The sequence below is a fragment of the Bufo bufo genome, chromosome 4 (assembly GCF_905171765.1).
Source record: "Bufo bufo chromosome 4, aBufBuf1.1, whole genome shotgun sequence".
In the NCBI taxonomy this organism is placed as follows: domain Eukaryota; kingdom Metazoa; phylum Chordata; class Amphibia; order Anura; family Bufonidae; genus Bufo; species Bufo bufo.
Genome location: NC_053392.1, coordinates 132329536 through 132345979, shown reverse-complemented (window position 1 = coordinate 132345979; position 16444 = coordinate 132329536). Strand labels below are relative to the sequence as shown.

Below are 16444 nucleotides of genomic sequence, written 5' to 3'. Positions count from 1 at the left end.
TTTCCGAGTGGGCATGTGGCGCACTCATGGCCGCTGCAGGGAGGAGAAGGGGGACCCCCGTGCTTGCTACCCTGCTTGGACTGGGATGTGCGGTCCCCAAGTGCGAGCCTGGAGTGGACGGACGTGTGTGGGAGGTGTTGCGATCAGTGCTCGGCTGGAGGAGGGCAGGCGGAAGTGGATGCATTCCACCTTGAACCGCAGAACCTTTGTGGAGGAGTGCTACTGCCCGTAGCCGTGAGTAGGCGGGAGCTCATGCTCCAAGAACTTACGTGTAACCGAACGACCTCTCTTGATATCGTGGCGCTGTGTAGCGAATCGCACTTGAACAACCCGACGTGAAGCTGGAAAAAAACAGACGTGAAGCTTGCATGGCAGCTAGATGTGGCTCCTCCTACAAAGTAAGTGAGACACACCACCTGAGGGAAGGAATTGGCAGGTATATATAGGGAGCCAACGCCCTGCCCACAAATACAGGCTGAAATCAGCCTTAATACTTGTGAATGTTGAGATGTTATATTGGTTTCACTGGTAAAAATAAATAATTGAAATGGGTATATATTTGTTTTTTGTTAAGTTGCCTAATAATTATGCACAGTAATAGTCACCTGCACACACAGATATCCCCCTAAAATAGCTAAAACTAAAAACAAACTAAAAACTACTTCCAAAAATATTCAGTTTTGATATTAATGAGTTTTTTGGGTTCATTGAGAACATGGTTGTTGTTCAATAATAAAATTAATCCTCAAAAATACAACTTGCCTAATAATTCTGCACTCCCTGTATTCACCTCACTCCACATAATAAGCTTCACCAGTCTCCTTTTTCTACATGCCAGACCTCGCAAATGTCCCTCTTTAGGAGGGACAGTCTCTCTTTGCCCTATTTTTGATCTGAGATATAGATTTGCATTACTACATTTACAATATTGATCCAGAAATTGTCTGGTTCCTCTCTGTATATTAGAGCCGCCTTGTATTTTATTTCATTATTTGATGCAATTTTGATTTTAGAAATTTCTAGATTCAGATATTTTTTGCATTATTCTGTAAAATAAAACTAGTGAAGTGTATAAATTGGCAGACAAAATGCATCTTTCACACCATGAACCATAAGTGTCCCTCTTTGACCATCCAAAAAGTTGTGTGGTTTGCTACATGCTCCTGTCTTCATATTCTGTCTATATATTATTTGCCGCTCTACATGCATTACCCACCCATTTTTCATGTCTTTTGGTGCCGCCTTGGGTCACATGGTATTTTTTCTTGTATTTTCTTGTCATTCCCTTCTATATCTATTCCCCAGCCTGATGTTTTTAACATCCGTATTTTTATCTCTTATTCCCATCTCCTTCTGCCTAAACACTAAATTACAATATTATGCAGAACTCATGGGTTAAAAGATTCATCTGTCTTTTTTCAAAAGTGCTGAAGTTTACAGTAGACTCATTGCCTGATGTCCCTTAATATATGAAGATAGTGGTAATTGAAGTTGAACATATTCAGAACTGTTATTAAAGTCATCAAACATCATTAAGACCGCCGTTCTAGTGCCGCGGTGTCTGAGAGTAATTTTACAAACCATGATAAGCAGATAACTGCTCGACTTGTTCACAGACAGAAGAGCTTCTTCTAAGATGTAATTTGTATTATGCTAATATTATTTGAGAAAATCGTATTCTTCTTCCCCATAGGTTAGCAAAATTAGCCTTGTGGACCTTGCGGGAAGTGAGAGAGCAGATTCCACAGGAGCCAAAGGGACAAGATTGAAGGTAAAATGGTTAAGGCTTCATTGTGTTTATAAAATGTTTCAATTAAATGTAAATGTCACGTGCCGGGGGCCCCAAGGGGGACCTCCGGGACATCATACGAGCTGGACAAGGCAAAACAGGCCAAGGACCACGGAAAACATAACCATACAAAGGAACCAAGACACGTGACAATGACAATAATAGAAGATCTCAATATACTAAACCAGATCAGTGAGTGAGAACCCACTGTGCCACTGACTGGCAATACTCTGGAGGGGTGTAACTAAGCAACACCAGGCCTTCACTAGCGCCTCTGGTGGTGAGGATAGACTTGAGCCACGGTAGTTGCCAGGGGCTACTCAAGAGCGTAAACCAAGTCAGTGGCAGCAGGAGCCGGCGTCGAGGAGATACCAGACAAGGTACCGACAGTACATGAGCAAGGCATGGCATGGTACAGAACAGGGACAAGACATAGAGACAGACAAGGCATAGCAGGGCAGAGAATGGGCATTCCCCCTCCGGGGAACACAGGAACCCTCTTCTGAAGGTGGACATGGACAGACAAGAACAGAAGCAGACATGAACGGAATACCAGAAGCAGTAAGGACTGCCAGACAGACAATAACAGGAACATGGAATAGACATGAACAGGAACAGATGCAGATCAGCTCTGCTAGGCTATCCAGACGCAGATAAGCTCTGCTAGGCTTTCAGATGCAGTTACGCACTGCTAGGCGAACATGGACAAGATGCAGTTACGCACTGCTAGTCGAACAAATACAGGGCAGATACAAGGCATGGACAAGGCATAGCAAGTTACAGATCAGGGACAAGGCATAGCATGGTACAAGGACAGAAGACAACAATGCAGAACCAGGCGGCACATACCGAGACGTAGATGGCCGGACCCCTTGGGTCAGCAGCAAAGTGCAAAACCTGGCAAAGCAAACGAAGACAGACAGACTACACAGAGCATAAGGGTGAAACACCCACAAGACATGACAAAGACTGACTGACTAAGACTGACCTCAACACTCCACACTCAAAGGCAGAAATAGCAGCCTAACGAGCGCACCTGAAAGGACACACCCAGCAACTGAACCGGGGAGGTTAACCCCAGCAGAACCAAAATGGGGAGGTACCAAATCAGGTCAGGGGTAACAAGAAACCGCAGCCACCTAGCTGTGATACAGGACATTGCCCCTAGCAACCAGCATACACGGAACACCACATCATGTACGCAATAGCGCAACAGACCTGAATACCCACAGGGAGACAATACAGCCAAAGGGGGGTACACGCACACACACGAGCAGGAACACGCAAGATACCGCAGCCAGCACACAGCGAAAAGCAACCAGCCTACACAGAATCACCCGCAGCCAGTACGCAAAAGGTGTGCAGCCAGCCTGCACGGCAAACCATGTCACAGTGAACTGCACCGTGACAGTAAAAAGGGTTTTCGGTCAAATGATATAGAACACCTTGTAAAATTAAAGGGGTTCTCCAGTTTCATAATTAATTTTTCTATCTGCACAGTCTTCCCCAAACACTGCATATTTTGCCCCACATGAATGTTTTTTTTATGTCAGCACTTTCCTTCCCCTTTTCTTATCATCACTGCATCCTGGCAGGATGTTTACATGCAGAGCTTCCTGTTTTCATCAGCTTCCTGTTGGGTATTCTAACCAAACACAGTATGCTTTGCTCTGTAAACTAACTAAGGCTACATTCACACTTGCACTTTCCCTTTCCGATATTAAGATCCGTCATAGCATCTCAATAGCGGGGGAAAACGCTTCCGTTTGTCCCCATTCATTGTCAATGGGGACAAAACTGAACTGAACAAAACGGAATACACCAGAATGCATTCCGTTCCATTTGGTTGTGTCCCCATCGCGCACTGAATAACGCGGCAAGCAGCGTTTTCCTGTCCGCGATATGGTGCGGAGCAAGACGGATCCATCCTGACACACAATGTAAGTCAATGGGTACGGATCCATTTTCTCGGACACAAAAGAAAACTGATCCGTCCCACATTGACTTTCAAAGGTGTTCATGACGGATCCGTCTTGGCTATTTTAAGATAATACAACCGGATCCGTTCATAACAGATGCAGATAGTTGTATTATCATGATGGAAGCATTTTTGCTGATCCATGACGGATTCCGCAAAAACGCTGGTGTGAAAGTAGCCTAACATGGAGAGGGGAGATGTAAGTGGCATGGGTACAATGTACTGAGAAACATTCCAGAGCAAAGCATGCTAGGGTTTGGTTTCAAAACCCAGCAGGAAGTCCTACATGTAAACATCCTGCCAGGATGCAGTGATGCTAAGAACAAGGGAAAGAAAATGCTGACATGAAAAATAAGCATATGGGACAAAAGTATGTAGTGTTTCAGGTACTTTGAGTATATAAAAACTTAATGAAACTGAGAACCCGCTTGAGATTTCTCAGTGGGAAAATTAATTATGGTATTGCATTCATCCAATTGTGATCTCTATTGTGTGTGGGAACCAATAAATCCTCATTTCATGCTACATAATTCCTACTGTTAAAATAGATGGCTACCATATACAAATTTTATGTCTGTGTCCTTCATGGAAGCCTTATATATCAGTACATTCAGAACTCCTAGGAATTTTCTTTTTAGGCAGTTTATAATGTACAGTAAAAACTCTTGAGGATGACTACCTAAAATTTCTAAAATGGGTAAAAACAAATATCTAGGTTAGGAGGGGTCTTTCTAAAGCAAGGTATACACATTAGGTAATGTGAATGGGGATTTTCTGACTTTCCCCCAATGGAAAATGTCAGAGGAAATAAGTATCAGCCACCTTAGTTTTCAGGGGGATCTGAAGTTTCATTTTCCATGCATGCTTATGGTTCAGGAGAAATAGGTGTTGCCTGCATTAGTGTCCAGCTAACAGTTCAAATGTCTGACCATCTTAGGGTACTTTCACACTAGCGTTTTTCTTTTCCGGCATAGAGTTCCGTCACAGGGGCTCTATACCGGAAAAGAGCTGATCAGTTTCATCCCCATGCATTCTGAATGGAGAGTAATCCATTCAGGATGCATCAGGATGTCTCCAGTTCAGTCATTTTGACTGATCAGGCAAAAGAGAAAACCGTAGCATGCTACGGTTTTATCTCCGGTGAAAAAAACGGAATACTTGCCTGGCATTTTTTCCCATAGGAATGTATTAGTGCCAGATCCGGCATTCAGAATACCGGAATGCCGGATCCGTCCTTTCGGTCTGCACATGCGCAGACTGAAAAAAAGGTGAAAAAAAATAAATGCTGGATCCGTTTTGCCGGATGACACCGGAAAGACGGATCCGACATTTCAATGCATTTTTTCGACTGATCAGGCATTTTTAAGACTGATAAGGATCCTGATCAGTCTTACTAATGCCATCAGTTGGCATACGGATCTCTCTGCCGCAAGTGTGAAAGTACCCTTAACAGGTGGTCTTTTGGAGTGACATCAGTTTGGCTCACAATAGCTAAGAAATCTTGTGTCTTCTATGTTTTCATAACAATCGTATAAATACAGGACACAAGGGTTTGCTGCTTTTTGGATACCACAGGAGAAGACATCTCCCCATTTGTGATTATGACGAGCCGCACTACACGTAATGTTCTTTCTCTTTTTCTTCTTCACTTACAGGAAGGAGCAAACATAAATAAGTCTCTCACAACCTTGGGGAAGGTGATTTCTGGACTTGCTGAAATGGTAAGTGTATGCTGATAATAAGCCCCAAATTTCATTTATATCTAGGGATCATAAACTTTTCACATAATCTTTTGACACACAGGAGAGATTTCAATGCGATAAACTCACAGCGTGTGTCAGTGAGAGGTCTCGTTCAGGCCTCTGCTCCTTTGGCAGGATCGCACAGCACTACATTGATTTATCATGCTGTGTGACCCTGAAAGTCCTGGAATCTACTGAATTATACTGACAGCATTATGTCAGTGTAATTCAGTAGATTCCAGGACTCTCAGGTCACACAGCATTTTAAATCAATGTAATGCTGTGCAATCCTGTGAGAGGAGCAGAGTTCAGAACAGGAACTCACACTGCCACACACTGCGAGAGTATAGCATTGAACTCACTCGTGTTTGTCTGGCCTAAGTCATCCTATACAGTATCTACCACACTGCTTTGTCCCATTAATTATGTTGCCTGTGAATCAGTTTGAGAACTATGAACATGGTACATAAAAATGCCATGTAATGTAATATTCATATGTAATCTATGTTCCTAATACTATAATTTCTCTTTTTTTCCACAGGATTCTGGTAACAATAAGGTGAGATTTTTATTATTTAATATAGAGACAAACTTAGGCTCACATGAACTAAACAGATATACTGTATTGTATTATGTTGTGGAATCTGATATCTGCTTGAGTTTTTTTCCTCTGTCCTCTTCATTTTGAGATATAGAGAGGCATACTAAAGTGCTTACACCACTATTGTGGTATAAAAAAGTAGCAAATTATGGCGCACGCCATATTTACACCATAATTTGCGACATTTTGAGCTTCTTGACACTTTTCTAAAGTGATGAAAATGGGTGAGGCTTGGCAGAGGGATTGGCAGCTGGGATTCGTGCTGCCCACCGGATTTACTATAACTTACCCCAGAAATTGGTGTAAGTTATAGCTGAAGTATACTTCAGTTTCTGGCGCACAGACTGCCAGAGATGTGCCTAATTAGGCGCATCTCACTCCAGTCTTGATAAATGTCCCTCCTAATATTTATAGGGTTTGACCATCACTTTCTACAATATTTTTTACATATAATCAGTATGAACATAATGCACATTAAATTGGAATTTGATCTTTTTCTAATTGATCATCGATCAACTGATGGTTTTGGGAGTACAAGGCCACATCGTTGATTCCCAATATACTGTCATTATTATACTTTCCTTGTGACTTAGCTGTATGATCCTAAATTATAAAAACTATTAAGATCTACTCTTTTAGAGTGTACTGTATCATAATGTGTTGTTTCTAAATTTACTCATGGAACATAACGTATGTAGGTGCTTGTTGGTTATAATGGTTACATACATTATTCTTATTAAAGGGAACCTGTCACATTGAGCATGCAGTCCGATCGCATGCAGCATGTTATAGAGCTTGTAATACATTAATTTAAATTCCTACTCATTCTGGACTTGTGGGTGCCCTTATTTGTGATTGACAGTCTGCCTTGTGTAAGTGTGTATACCAATTGTCATGCCCTGCTCAGGTTATGTGCGGAGGTTTGCCAGGTTAGCAGCACGTGTGTAGTTTTTTGTTTTGGGTTTGGATTTGAGCTGTATCCGCCTCCCTTCAGGTGCACTGGGTGGGGTCGTTTGTATGAGTTTAGTTATAGAGGAAGGAAGGAATCGCTGTTTCTGCTCAGCTACAGATAAGTTCGTTTTGTTTTCTTTTTTGTGTTCTGTCTAGGCTGTTAGAGAGACACCAGCCCCCTCCAGGCTTGAGGAAGCAGGCTGTCTCTTTCCCCCTTTTCCACCATCTTAGGGATTTTAGGGTTTCTTCAGTCTTAGGCACGGGAGCACGTTTATTCCCACCTTTAGGGTCTGAACGTGGCCACAGAAGTCCAGGGAGAGCTGGTAGGGATTTGTCAGGAGGTGACCTTTATCCCCAGCTTCTGGCCTAGACGCTTGTTTTATGGTTTTCTGTGTGACTATTGTATCTTGTATCCTACCCAGCATGACACTAATATAGCTGTCAGTCACTGATAAGACCGCCACTGGACTTGTAAGCCTAGACTGAGCAGGAATTAAAATGGCTAAAATTCTAGTTATTTTTCATAAAATAATATATGCACCCAGATAGAAATGTCAATGTCATGGCACGGCTTCAACTGGCATTTTTCAGCAGGATAATGCTAACCCACCCGCAGCAAGGGTTTCCTAGAAATGTCTCCACCAGTTTACAACACTTACTTGGCTGCCCAGTCACTATATTTATCACCAAGTAAGCATTTATGGGACCAGCTGGGATGCAGCTGCAGTAACCTATGAATGTGCAAAATCATAATTACATTCACACATAGGAAGTTTCATTTGATTCCATTCCCAACAACTCCTTATAGGTGCATTAGTTGGTGTGTTCGTTTTTTTTGTCAATGAGTATATATTAGTCTGCTCAGCATCTTCTGCTATGTACCATGCTGCTCACACATCATTCTTTCTGTACAACATGACACATTCTCTTTATAGGGGTTTTCATCCCTAAAAAAATTTCATTTGTAAAAATATTTTACATTCTTTAAATCCGGGCCCAGCACTTTGCTCATAGTGCCGGCCATCAGGCTTCTCTGGTGCCATCAGGCTTCCCTGGTGCCATCAGGCTTCCCTCAACTGCACTTTGTTCTGCGTTTACTACAGGAATGGTGCCAGATTTGGGAAGTAACAGATTTTTTTTCACATTTTATCCTGTCAGAGATCCATTTTTAGGGGTCCAGATATGTCTTTAAGCTTACATGCATTAGGTCATAATAATGTGGGAACATGGAGGCAGGAATAATATTACAGTACTTCCATCTTGTGTCATTTTCCTTCTTCTGCAGAACAAGAAAAAAAAGAAGACAGACTTTATTCCATATCGAGATTCTGTACTCACATGGCTTCTAAGAGAGAACTTGGGTAATATATTTATAAATGCCACCATCATTTTCCACTTTTATACAACTTATTCCGTTCTTTAAAAAGGTTAATTAACATGCTCACGCAAATCCAACCAAATAGTTGGTAACTATAAGGATTGTCCCTAATTTTCAGAGACAGTCCAGCAAATTCAGGCTATTGCGGGATGAAAATGGGTGGGGAATTTCCAGGGGTGGGGCTTAAATGATCTGAATTTACCAACTGAAATGTTGGTCAGTGTAACGTAACGTGAATTTAAAAGATTTGAGAATGAATAAGCTTATGCAGGCTAAGTGAATAAATATATTTACTAAGTGTGATTAAATATACGATGACACAAAAAAGTAAATAAACATTACTAGCCTAAATATGCAACATGCAATATGGGGTGAGACTCCATCGGTCATGCTATAACACATGGCTGTCTACCATGTTATAACAAGAGTACAAGAGAAAGGGCAAATCAATACTTACAGCCTACCTAGGATGAAGTCTTCAATGGAGGCACCTGAGTGAATGTGTGTCACAAAGTTTAAACCTGTTAGCCCCTCCTCCAGTGTGCCGCACGCATGTCTGAGATCATTTAGGAATGTGGTCTTATCAGCACAATGGGGGATGAGTAGTAGATTACAAGGCACATCATTAAACAGAATGGTAATAATAAAAGGGAACAAAATTAAAGGGGACAGAACCAATCAGCAGTGATGGCCAGTTCGCATTGTTCGCCCGCGAACACATGCGGGCTGCTATCTTTTCTCACAAGTCCGGCGATGCACAGGTAAGCCCTTACCTGTGCCTGTGCGCGAGCCGGTCTGAAATCAAATGCGGTCACCGGGAGCAGGCAGTTCCGAGAACAGCCGCCGGGGGCCTTCATCGGGCCGTTCTCGGAACTACCTGCTCCCGCTGACCGCATTTGTTTCAGACCGGCTCGCGGCACAGGCACAGGTAAGGGCTTACCTGTGCCTCGCCGGACTTGTGAGAAAAGATGGCAGCCCGAATGTGTTCGCAGGCGAACAATGCGAACTTGTCATCACTGCCAATCAGTACTTAAAGGTAATCTGTCACCACTATAAGACCTTATACAGCGCTTACATGGCTCTGTAGCACACCTATACATGATTCTAATGGTACCTTTGTTATTTTCTTTTGAATTGCACAAGCAGGAAAAACGCTGTTTAATCCAAATGCAAATGAGCACTCGCAGGTCCCAAGGAGCGGCATTCCCTGTGTAGGAGCCCAGGCTGCTCTGCCTTCTTTTTACTTTACTCTTCCCCAGCCTCTTCCTTTGCCCGCCCTCCAAGTCCCTTGAGTCATCGCTAGGTCCGGCCGAGCTCCCTCGCCTGTGCACGACTCCGCTGGCTTGGGGCATGCGCACTACGTGAAGCGATGCCGTGCCCACAATGGTATAATAAAAAAAATTATATCCAAAAATGTATCTTTATTGAAATCGATAAAACAAAAAAATGTATACATAAATTGGCAAAGACAGACACAACCACATGGAGAGTCCACAAAATACGTTGGGACATCAAGTTATAGCATTGCAAGTAGTGAAAAAGGTGGGATGGAAAAGCAAGTATAAATAAATACAAAATCAAACCATGTGGCATCCCCACCTAGATAAAAAAAAAAAAACATGATTCACAACATATACACAATACAGACCCGGCTAGTGGCACCTCCTAGAGACCCCGACACGTGTTTCGCGTCAGCTTCTTTAGGGGGAGCAAGCTGACGCGAAACACATGTCGGGGTCTCTAGGAGGTGCCACTAGCCGGATCTGTATTGTGTATATGTTGTGAATCATGTTTTTTTTGTTTTTTTCTGGGTGGGGGAGCCACATGGTTTGATTTTGTATTTATTTATACTTGTTTTTCCATCCCACCTTTTCCACTACTTGCAATGCTATAACTTGATGTCCCGATGTATTTTGTGCACTCTCCATGTGTTTGTGTCTGTCTTTGACAATTTATGCATCTATTTATTTGTTTTATCGATTTCAATAAAGATACATTTTTGTATATACATTTTTGTATTATATCTGTGTATATGCTGAGTGTCTGGGTTTGTCCCATCTAGGAGCTATTCATTTTTGACACTTGCGTTCTATTTGTGTTGTACAGCCGCATTTCCGATTTAGTGTTTTATTGCTCATTGGTATCCCGTGCCCACAATCTGCATCACAGTGTGCATGCCACGGGCCGCTGGAGCAGTGGAGCAGTGCACAGGTGCGGGATCTCGGCCGGACCTAGTGATGACGCAAGGGACTTGGAGGGCGGGCAATGGAAGAGGCTGGGGAGGAGTAAAGTAAAAAGACGGCAGAGCAGCCTGGGCTCCTACACAGGGAGCGCCGACCCTGGGCACTTGCGAGTGCTCATTTGCATATGGATTAAATGGCTTTTTTCCTGCTTGTGCAAGTCAAAAGAAAATAACATAGGTACCATTAGAATCATGTATAGGTGTGCTACAGAGCAATGTAAGCACTGTATAAGGTTATATAGTGGTGACAGACTCCCTTTAAAAAATACCCTTACAATACAGTCAGTATGTACTCAGATGTCAGAGGACTAATATGTTCCATTCTGATTTCTGACATTTTGAAGGGGTTTTCCTAATGCAAAAAGTTATTGCATATTGCTATGATATCATCTCACTTGCTGATCGCTAGGGTCTGACTATCAAGATCCAGGGCTCTGATGTGATGGCTGCAAAAAACACAATTCAACAAGTGTATAGAAACACAGAAGTGTACCGCAGATGTGAACCTACGGTAGTCTAAGCCTGCGCTTTTGAGGAGGAATGAGGAAACAACCAACAACTTCAGCAGTAATCACTGAGTAGGCAGAAGGGCAGGCGTCACACCACTAAATCTGAAAGGGCAGGGGATACGCAGACAGAGGGCACAAATCAAATAATACATTTCTACCGTTGTGATTTCAATATACAGTCCTGATCAAAAGTTTAAGACCACTTGAAAAATGGCAAAAAATCATATTTAGCATGGTTGGATCTTAACAAGGTTCCAAGTAGAGCTTCAACATGCAACAAGAAGAAATGAGAGTGAGACTAAACATTTTTTGAGCATTCAATTTAATGAAAAGAACAAATAAACTGAAACAGGCTGTTTTTCAGCTGATCAAAAGTTTAGGGCCACACCTCCAAAAAACCGCTAAACCCCCCCTGAAACAGAAATCCAACTTCCAAACATGAACTCAGTAATGAGTAGCTCCACTGTTATTGTTTATCACTTCAAAAATTTGTTTCGGCATGCTTGATGCAAGCGTTTCCATGAGGTGAGTGGGAACATTTCTCCAAGTGGTGAAGACGGCCGCACAAAGGCCATCTACTGTCTGGAGCTGTTGTCCATTTTTGTAAACTTCCCTTGCCATCCATCCCCAAAGGTTCTCAATTGGATTTAGATCAGGGGAACATGCAGGATGGGCCAAAAGAGTGATGTTATTCTCCTGGAAGAAGTCCCTTGTCCTGCGGGCATTGTGTACTGTAGCGTTGTCCTCTTGAAAAACCCAGTCGTTACCACACAGATGAGGGCCCTCTCTCATGAGGAATGCTCTCTGCAACATCTGGACATAGCCAGTGGCCGTTTGACGCCCCTGCACTTCCTGAAGCTCCATTGTTCCACTGAATGAAAAAGCACCCCAGACCATTATGGCGCCCCCTCCACTGTGGCGCGTAGAAAACATCTCAGGTGAGATCTGCTTGTCATGCCAGTAACGTTGGAAACCATCAGGACCATCAAGGTTAAATTTTTTCTCATCAGAGAATAAAACTTTCTTCCACCTTTGAATGTCCCATGTTTGGTGCTCTCTTGCAAAGTCCAAACGAGCAGTTCTGTGGCGTTCAAGGAGACGAGGTCTTTGAAGACGTTTTTTGTTTTTGAAGCCCTTCAGTCTCAGATGCCGTCTGATGGTTATGGGGCTGCAGTCAGCACCAGTAAGGGCCTTAATTTGGGTCGAGGATCGTCCAGTGTCTTGACGGACAGCCAATTGGATCCTCCGGGTCAGTGCTGATGACATTTTTTTGGGTCTTCCACTTGACTTTTTTGTTCCATAACCCTCAGGATCATTTAAGAAATTCCAAATGACTGTCTTACTGCGTCCCACCTCAGCAGCGATGGCGCGCTGTGAGAAACCCTGCTTATGCAGTTCAAAAACCCGACCACGTTCAAAAAGGGAGAGTTTTTTTGCCTTTGCCATCACAACATGTGACTACCTGACAGAAAATGACAATGAATCCACATCTTTGCACAGATTTGGCCTTTTAAAGGCATGTGGTCCTAAAATTTGGATCAGATGAAAAACAGCCTGTTTCAGTTTAATCGTTATTTTCAATTAATTGAATGCTCAAAAAATGTTTTGTCTCACTCTCATTTCTTCTTGTTGCATGTTGAAGCTCTACTTGGAACCTTGTTTAGATCCAGCAATGTAAAATTATTTTTTGCCATTTTTCAAGTGGTCTTAAACTTTTGATCAGGACTGTATGTTGTTTTTCTTGAAAATTAAAGAAACTAACCAATTTTTGCATTGTGTTTCAGGTGGAAACTCTCGCACTGCTATGGTTGCTGCTCTGAGTCCTGCAGATATTAACTATGATGAGACCCTTAGTACCCTGCGGTGAGATGTTTTGTCTTTTGGTCATCTTCAAAACCGTTGCATGCCAACTGAACCCAAAAACAATTAGAACTACTAATTGTAAGCTATGAAACAGGGGGTAGGATGCTGCTTTTAAGGCGGCCCCTTACATACTGGGCCCTGGTACAGCTGCACAGATTCTATAAATGCTTTATATCCATCTCTGCTGTGTGCAGTGAATGTGGAAAAAAACACCATTATGAGTGGGATAAGGGTTTGGTCATTTGCTGAATGTCTGGAGATTTTATTTCTGAACTGCTAATGATGGCAGAAACGAGAATCGCTGCATCTTCAGAGATAAATGTAACAGCAAATTGTAGGAAATATGACACTGAAGGATTCCTTTAACAAGGGATATTATAAAGGTCACTTTGATTTTGAGGATCTGCAGATTTAAGCATTTTCTTACCTTAAAGACTAGGGACACCTTTGGGGGATTTTTTTTTTCATTACTGTATTCTACTTATCTTCAGCCAAAATAATTTTCCAGAGGGAAAGAAAAATCTGCAGACTGTTTGCAGCCTAGTGGAGAAAAACTGTTTTATAAAAAAAAGCGAGTTTGCAAGCTTGCAAGTGTGTTTTCGTCTAAAGTGTGTTTTGTCTTAAAGAGGACCTGTCACAGGATTTTTTTCCTAAAACTAATACCTACATCTGCAGTCCATCCCCAGCAGATGCCATCACGCTTTTTTTTTCAGATTGGCCCCTCTTTTGCATGGGTATGCTCCCCGTTCTGTTCTGGCACCTAACATACTAATGCATAGCAAATGTACAAGGAGGAGGAGACCTCAGCTCTCCTCAGTGGGCACATTCTTTTCCCTGTCTGTGACAGTATCCAGTCGTTGCAGATCACTGTCTCCAGACTCTGTGTACGGACATCATCCAACATCGGTGAGGCAACTGTTGCACCAAGGAGCATTTTATCGGAGCGGTAGGACCACCTGGTTACACAATTTTGGTGTCGCCGAGCACCTTTTGCTATTTAAGTGTGTTCTGGCCACCCAGTACCACAATCAACTGTGGGGTGACCTACCGTGCCTCTATATATTGTTGTATTATCATGTACATTATCCAATTATCTTGGGGCCATTTTTTCTAAAAATGGATTATTAAAAGTTAAGTTTTAATTCAATCACTTATCTCTATTTGCTCCAAGCCACCTACCATACCAGAGTCCAAAGAAAATCTACTACTAAGGGAAATAGATGAGGTAGCAAATCATAATGAGGTTGTTATTATGAGGGACTTCAACGACCATGATATAGACTGGAAAACTGAAAGCTGTAGATCTCATAAAATAAATAGGTTCTTGGCAATAACTAAAGACCTTTCCCAACTGGTACAGGACCTGTCTAGAGGGACGGCCATACTGGACTTAGTATCAACCAATAGATCTGACAGAAGAACAGATGTGCAGGGTGGGGGACACCTGGGAAATAGTGACCATACTATTATTATAAACTTCCAGTTGACATTCAATAGGGTGTTTTGCCAGGTAGGCTCAAAAATCTTTATTGGAATAAAAGGGTTAGGAGCAGAAAAAAATTATTTGGATGAATGAAAAAGAAAAGGGCCAATAAATAACAAAAAGAGAGAATTTAGTTCACTAAAACAGGAAGGTAGTGAAGAACCATTAAAAACAACAAAGAGAAAAATGAAATATGTAAAAGACAGATAAAGGCAGACAAGTTGGAGACAGAAAGGCTTATTTCCGAAAGAGTAAATCTAACCCTAAATGTTTTTCAAAAATATAAATGGTAAAAAGATTAAACCTGGAAAGTGTCAGCCCTTTAAGGAGCAATGAGGGAGGAGTTGTAGAGGATGGTAACAAAAAAGCTAAGTTATTAAATATTTTTTTTCCACTATATTCACTGTGGACAATGTAATGCAAGATTAAATGCAGAGTGTCAAAGTAAACTCTCCATTAAATGTGGCCTGTTTGACCCAGAAAGAAGTGCAGAGGCATTTTAAAACATTAAAATAGACAAATCACCGGATCCAGATGGCATACACCCTCATATCCTAAGAGTTAAGTAATGTAATAGACAGACCCTTATTTCTGATATTTATGGGCTCTATAATGACAGGGTCTGTTCCACAGGACTGGTGCTTAGCAAATACTGTGGCAATATTCAAAAAAGTCAAAAACAGAGCCCGGAAACTATAGGCTGGTTAGTCTAACATCTGTCAGGAGTAAATTGTTTGAAGGTTTTCATCTCAATGAAAATAAGTGTATATAGTGCCGTAGAAGTACGTGTTTATGAGGGATCAGTCCTGTCAAACTAATCTAATCAGTTTCTGATGAGGAGATCAGTTCTACACTGTACTGGGCTAAGTTATTAGATGTCATATATCTTGAATTCAAAGCATTTGATACTGTGCCACATAAAAGGTTAGTACATAAAATGAGAATGCTTGTGTTGGGACAAAAACCCCATTGCCGGATGACCAGTGGACTCCGAATTAGAAGTTATGGATATCCATAGAGAAAAACCAACACAGACATAGGTCTGTGTATCAAGTGTTTCTAAACTTTATTAAAGAAAGCACAGGTTAATAAAAGTGATTTTCTGGATTATTTCTAACTGAAGACGTAGTCAAACAATTACGTCATTAACTCATTAAAAACACAATCTGAAATAAGCATCTTCTTGGCTATACGCCTAGAACGTCTCCTTAATCTTAACTGTGGGTGCTAGCCACGTGCTAGTACTCCTGACGCTTGTTAAGATTCCTTTCTAACAAGTGTTGGTAGGGGCTAGGAGTGACCTTGAAGTTACAGTAACTTTCCACAAGAAGCTCACAGTTCATTACACAAAAAATGGCAGTATGAAATACAAACATGGAGTCCTAACCCTCACAGCTTGGAATGGGAGAAAATGTCGGTATGTGGGTAACTAACTGGCTCAGTGATAGAAAACAGAGGGTGGTTATTAACAGTTCATACTCAGATTGGGTCACCGTCACTAAACTAAAGTAATAACTGGAAAGGACTTGCACTACAGTACCCAGAAAGATTGTAAAAATTAGGGTTATTTAGAAAAAAAGTACAGAGATCTCTCCCATGATCTACTTATACCTAGGACTGTGACAAGGGGACCTCCTCTACATCTAGAGGAAAGAAGCTTGTGAATTTGCCCATGGTGGGACTATTAAAGAATTATCTTATCAACATAGAGGGGGATTCTTTACTGGAAGAGCCTTGAGACTATGGAACTCTCTGTCTGAGGAGGTTTTGATGGGGAATTCACTAAAAGAGATCAAGAGGGGCCTGGATGTATTTCTGGAGTGTAATAATATTAAAGGTTATAGATATGTCACGGCCCCTCAGGTAACTGATGTCATGAGATCAAGAAGACTGGCTGAGCGTGTTGGA

General features: G+C 41.9%; 1 protein-coding gene across 1 annotated transcript in view; it reads left to right on the top strand.

Moving 5' to 3' along the window:
- Positions 1-16444, top strand: part of KIF1A (kinesin family member 1A) — a 159486-nt gene that overhangs the window by 46587 nt on the left and 96455 nt on the right. The window contains 5 exon segments of the mRNA XM_040427918.1: positions 1694-1771; positions 5423-5488; positions 6051-6068; positions 8347-8422; positions 12975-13053. Of these exon segments, the coding sequence (XP_040283852.1) occupies positions 1694-1771; positions 5423-5488; positions 6051-6068; positions 8347-8422; positions 12975-13053 (317 nt within the window).